The sequence below is a fragment of the Neltuma alba genome, unplaced genomic scaffold, assembly GCF_004799145.2.
Source record: "Neltuma alba isolate B1F8T4 unplaced genomic scaffold, ASM479914v2 tig00010855_pilon, whole genome shotgun sequence".
Taxonomy (NCBI): domain Eukaryota; kingdom Viridiplantae; phylum Streptophyta; class Magnoliopsida; order Fabales; family Fabaceae; genus Neltuma; species Neltuma alba.
In genome coordinates this window covers 365,771-372,054 of record NW_021635649.1, presented here as the reverse complement: position 1 = coordinate 372,054, position 6,284 = coordinate 365,771, and the positions used below count along the sequence as shown (strand labels likewise).

General features: G+C 31.8%; 1 protein-coding gene across 1 annotated transcript; it reads left to right on the top strand.

Moving 5' to 3' along the window:
* Nucleotides 1–3,935: 3,935 nt before the first annotated feature.
* On the top strand, nucleotides 3,936–4,415 carry LOC114759486 (uncharacterized). Its single transcript, XM_028948663.1, has one exon. The coding sequence runs from the start codon at nucleotides 3,936–3,938 to the stop codon at nucleotides 4,413–4,415; it is 480 nt and encodes a 159-aa protein (XP_028804496.1).
* The last annotated feature ends 1,869 nt before the right edge of the window (nucleotides 4,416–6,284 follow it).

The window sequence follows — 6,284 nt, the reverse complement described above, 5'->3', positions numbered from 1 at the left end:
ATTCATCTACTGTTTCAATCTTCTGCTGATGTTTGGACAAGTCCGCATATAACGCTCATCTGTGATACGGCGTCGTGGTTCCGCCCCATCTGTCCCAAACGTACAAACCCAATTTATCTCTCCATCTCACTTGAGCACTGGCCACTGTGAGCCTATCTTATCTGTACTCTTTTCTTTTTATTTTAAACAAAAAAAATTTTAATATTTAAATGTATTAAATAAAAATAAAGGTTTAAGTACAATAATTCTCAGTCTCATAAACTAATTTTTGTTGTATCTAGTATCTAAAAATATTTTCTAATAGTATCCAATATTCTAAAAGTTAAAATAATTGTTTATGCAATTTTATTCTCAAAAGTATTTTTCCCCGTAGCAATGAACGCTTTAGTGCTATCTTTTGACTAAAAAAATGATACTCATTCCTACCCAAAAAATACATTAACGTGTTAAATGTATCAAAAAATTATTTTAAAATACTGAGTATTCAATTAACAATATAGAGGATAGTTTAAGGATAAAATTACACTAAAAATTATTTTAGAATAATATAATGCTATTCAAAAATTACAGTTGAGGCTCAATTTGCCATCACGATTGAAATCACTTATAAGCACGTTTCACATAAGCCAAGGTAAATTTCTTTCATATATTTACCTCGTATTCTATATATCACGATTGAAAAACTATTTATAAACTATTCCAAACAAGCTCTTCATGTGCCAAATGCACTAATAATTAGCTTATAACATTGAGGGGTGTTTCGAAAATTTTAAAAAGTTTTTTTTTCCGTAAATCAATACAAACTCCTCTACATATTTATTTTGTATATTGTAAAATCACTTTTAAAAACATAATTTGGTTCCTATTAGAAAAAGTGGTTTACGATACTAAATGTTACTTAATCCTTTAATTTTTGTTTAATACATTAGAATACTACGTAGAATACTGGAAAAGAGGTGCATGTCATGTGCTCAAAAGCCAACTTAATGGTGTGTTCATTGTTTCTTTTCTTTTCTGTTTTCTTTTTGTTCTTTCTTTTTTGGGTTGCTAAGATTATTATTATTCACTGTTTCTTATCCTTGACGGATTGTCTTATAATATCTTCTTCATCAAGCAACATCGAATGTTTGTCACAACCAAAGTCAACAAACAAGACAAATTTTTGCCCAAAATAACAAAAACTTAATTACATATTTAATGACTAACAGATTTAATCTTTACATTAATCGTCCATTCCTTTCGTTGATGCCATTGACAAAAGCTACAATCAACGGCCAACAAACAATTTAATTGTCTTTTTGGCAAAAAATTATTTATTTCTTATAAAAAAGAATCAAATGAAGAAATTAACATTCTTAAGAATTTATTTTCTTAATAATACCAGACTGACCTGAAAATTTTATCCTTCATATCTCTTTAAAGGCATTGTTCTAATTTATGAGCAAATTTATTCATACTCACTCTTTTCATAATCTAAGGGGGTGTTTGGATAGAAACCAAACCATGGTTTCAGAAGTGCTTTTACGGATTACGAAGTAAATATGTGGAGGAGATTATCTCGTTTTGCGGAAAAGTGATTCTGAAACCTAGGTTTTGGTTTTGCCAAACACCCCCTAAGTCCCATTTAGATAATCAGTCCAAAAAAATTTCCATTTTTTGCCATAAAAAAAGTCCCATTTAGATGAGTATATAGAACGTTAAATCTTTCCCCTCATTTAATTTATCCTTATCTACATTAAAACTGCATTTTAAACTAGTTAGCATATTTTCCACTCCCTTACTTAGTGTTGGTAAAAATAGTTAAATATAACTTATTTTTTGGATCACGGGATTAAATATCCATCAATTTTTCTTAACAATGCAAGAATTTTCACTTACTATAATAGCTTTATTATGAATTATGATACCCTTTAATTGTTTTTAAATGCGTTTTTCCTATAGGATTCAATTATTAAACCATTTTTAATGAAAGTTGATTGTTATTGGCAAAAAAAAAAAAACACCTCTGGCTGAAATTTCCCAAAATACCACATTTGAGCTTCTTAATTAAATCAGACAAGAGAAAATGAAGATGCAAAACAAACTCTCCAAATTCTAGTGGTGCTGTCATTGTAAAACCCTAAAAAAAAAAAAGGAACATTTTTTCACCAAAAACAAAAATACAACTTTGATCCTTTAATTTTGCATGAGATTTCATTTGATTTCTTAATTTTATAATGTTTTAGTTTTTTAAACTTAACACCGTTAGTTTTGTTCACCAAAAAAAGGAGGAGTGGAGTAGGCACGTCGCCTTTTATGAAAAATCAGACTACACTGGACAATCATACCATACCGGTTTGAATTGTTGATGGAACTTGTCAATAACTTTGTTTTGACAAAAGAGGGAAAAAAACTATTTGTCACAGTTGAATCGAGATAGATATTGAGTTAGAACCAGAAATTAAACTACAAATTAGAACGGTCTTTATAAAACCAAACAATTTTTTTTGGGCATGACGAAAAATGTTGAAGAATTTAATAAAACATACAAAAATTTTATAAAAAAAAGGCCTTCTCAAAAAGTTTAATATATTTTTAGTGAATCTGTAGTCATATAATATTATTTTATTGAGAACTTCATATATTGTGACGCTATTATATTGACCATTAAATTTATCATAAGTTTATTTCTTATATATAATATTATATACCTATATAATTAATTTTTTATTTAATTATTATCTTACCGATTTGACTGCGGGTCAAATTGATTGATCATGAAAACTACATCTATGAATCGTTAGCTTTTTTAATTTGACGTTCAATTCGGCTTTTACAATATTACCCAAGACTCTTCATTTTTAAAAAAATAAAAATAAAAAAAAATCCATACAACCTTGCCGCAAGAATATTAATTTAGAGTCTTCTTTTGGAGGGTATAGAGTTAGACGACTGGGGATAAGAAGGAAGGATCTTGCGAGTCCAAAATGGTCAAAGGAAATTGGGAGGAAGGCGGAGCACTTGATAGTGAACACAAAGTTGATTGCAATTGCAAGTAAGACTTGTAATAAGCCAACAGTAAAATCTCTTGGGAATATTTGGAGAAACCATTTTGAGTACCTATATTTTTTTTTAATTTTTAAATTGATACCTATGTGTTTTTTCTTAATTAAATCTTTAATTTTGTCCTATTAGCAATGTTAACCGTTGTATAAAGATTAAAAATGCTAATTGAACAAAGTTACAAAAACTAATAATATTACTAAAACAGTAAAATTAAATGAAATATAAAAAAAAAACACATAGGTACCAAATTAAAAATTAAAAAAAAACTCCAATATAAGTTTTCCTTTAAGTTTTGGCCAGATAGATGAGTATCTTTCAGGTACATCAACGGCTCACATTAAGGGATTTAACACTTTTCATGCCTAAACAGAAATCGAATCCCTTATCTTGATTAAGGGAGAATGAATTCATACCACTCAAGCACACATTCCTAGTTAGTTGAGTAAGACAATTTCACACTTATAAATTGAAACATAAAACATTAAAACTATATTTATATAAATTAATTTGAAAGTATTCACGTAAATTTTTTACCTAAAAATGTATTTTAAATTAAAGTATAAATTAGGTTTTTCCAAAAAATATATATATTAGATCACTAGTAATTAAAAAAAGGAAAAACGCATGCCACGTGCCACAGCCACGTGTCTGCCAGTGTTTATATTCCACCGAGAAAGCCCTTCGTATTCTCAGTATTCCTTTTTATTTCCTGCTTCAGGCCACCTTCTATCCCTTTCTGTCTTTTACTGTAACATCCCTCAGTCATAAAGCTCAAAAGCCGATCGAATCGGAATCGAATCGAGTCGAATGGCCTCAGATCTCACTTTCTCTCTCTAGCAAGCAATCCTTCGCTTCTCCCTTACTTAATCTAATCTATCTCCCCTTTTTCAATGGCCACACTCCAGAAATTCAAGCTCTTAGCCACCCAGTGCGCCGTCGCCGGCAGCCCCACTCGCAGCCCTACCACTAGCCCTGTCATCCACCTCCGACGCCGCAAGACCCTCCGCATGTTCCTCAGCCGCCCTGACCGCCGCCGATTCGCTCGCTGCGAGGAAGCTCCTGTAGACCTCGCCGATGAAGATCCGACGGAAATGAACGAAAAGGAGGTCAGAGTTCGACGGAAGCTCAAGGATCTGTTTGTATCTTCTCCGCCGCCGGTCGATGATGAAAAGAGGCGCCAAGATGAAGAAAGGCGAGAGCAGGACGGATTCTCGCCGGCGATAGCGAATTCCGGCCTCAGCAGCAGATTCCGAACGGGTTCGGCATTCCGACGTGGCGGAACCACATCTCTCAGACCTGTCTCATCGGCGTTCCGATATAGATTCCTCAAGAGAGCTTGGCGACCTGTGCTCGTCACTATCCCTGAGTAGGCACTATGAAAACTTTGTGGAGATAAATCGAAAATTTCCCGAATTTTTTATTTGTTTATTTTCGTCTTTAGAAAATGTTAATATATTTTCCACGGCGAAGAGCGTGGCGGTGGAGATACTCAATTCGTCAATCGGACGGTTTTGACGCCTCGCCGCCGTACCGATGCTAACGTGCGCGGCGTAGTTGATGATGCTAACGTAAGCACCTGAAAAAGTGCGTATTTTAACCTGCGAGGAAAACGGGAGCAAAAGCGTGAGTTGCCAGCCTCGTGGTTTGTACCAGTGAGATACGCTTCCGTCTCTACGACGTCGTAGCCTGTAGCGGTTTGTGGATCTGGATTTTTGAACTTTTTCTATTTTTATTTTTCTAAATAAATCTTAACGGGTTTCTTGACTGTGCTCATCGTTTTCGAGAATCGTGATTAAATGCCCCATAGGTATATAATTTTTAATTAGTTATTTTATTGAATGGGTGAAAAACTTTGAAAAAAACAAAATAAGAATATTCTGAAGTGAGAAAATGGAGAAAATGTAGAAGTTTTCACCCCCTTTTTGTCTCATTCACAGGACTGGGAGCTTGTTTTTGGCATTTTGTAGTATTTGCATGGGGTATCTAATGCTTCTTTTTGTCTAATTTATTGATAACAAATAAAATTAATTAAAAATATTAAATAGTTTACAAATATATTTTTATTTTTAAATATGTTTTTATAATAAATGAAAAACAGGATGAAAGAAAATATGTGGAGAAATGTGATAAGAGAGAAATAACTGGGAGGTAACAATAAAAAAATACATTTAATGTTAAGGCAAATCTAAAATAAAGCCTATAAAATAGGTCATAGTCTTATAAAACCGGAGGGAGTATTTTCAACTGATTTAATTTATTCATTTCGATTACAGTCATTTAATCTAATTTTGCAAATTTTGGGATGAAATTTTTATCAAATAAGGTCATTTATTTGTTTTCCAAGGAAGATTTTGATTCAATTAAAAAATTATTTTTGATCAAATGGACTTTTTTGCGAAGCACATGTATCATCCTATTAAAAGCAATATTGTTCTCATATTATGGTATATTAAATGTGAACTTTAGTTTGAACTTTAGTTTGTTGTGAGAGGCTAACAACTTATCTTAGCCCAACCTTTTTGATGTATGGAATTTTTTTAGCTAAGCATAAGTATCTTTTTATTAGAAAAAAAATCTTATTTAAAGAATTATTAGACACTAAATATAGGTATTTTTAATAATAAGAATTCAAACTTTAGTTTTTTATGCGAGAAACTAGCTCCTCTCATTGTATCCAAATCTCCAAATTTATTGCATTGCAAACAGAGAAACGACATTCAGAAGATTAAGAAAACCCCATAGGACGACAACCGTACAAAGCACAGATCTAAACGCAAAAAATCACGAAACAAAACCACAATCCACTCCGCACACTGAAAATAACGGACGACATTAGCATAAATAAATTATTGGCATATAGAATTCATGAACGAGTATAGTGTTTTTCTTCACAACATTTTTCAATTCCCATCATATTAAAAAAATTAAGTAGGATTAAATGAATTACAATATATGATTTGTCATTATCAATTTGACAATCATGATCTTGCCAAAAAAAAGGTCAATTATGAGACTTGTTAATAAAATAAAACATACATGTAGCATTAATTAACACATAATGTATGGTAGTGATGAGGGATTTATTTACTCATTTATTTTTAAATTTTTATTAGGGTACAGAAAAAAGAATGGCTTGGATGAGGGATAATAAGATAAAGGGTGTGATGGAACTATGAAGCTTTCCAGAAAGCTGTACCTATTCAGGTTCAACGAATCAATAATCAATAATGTGCTTTCAA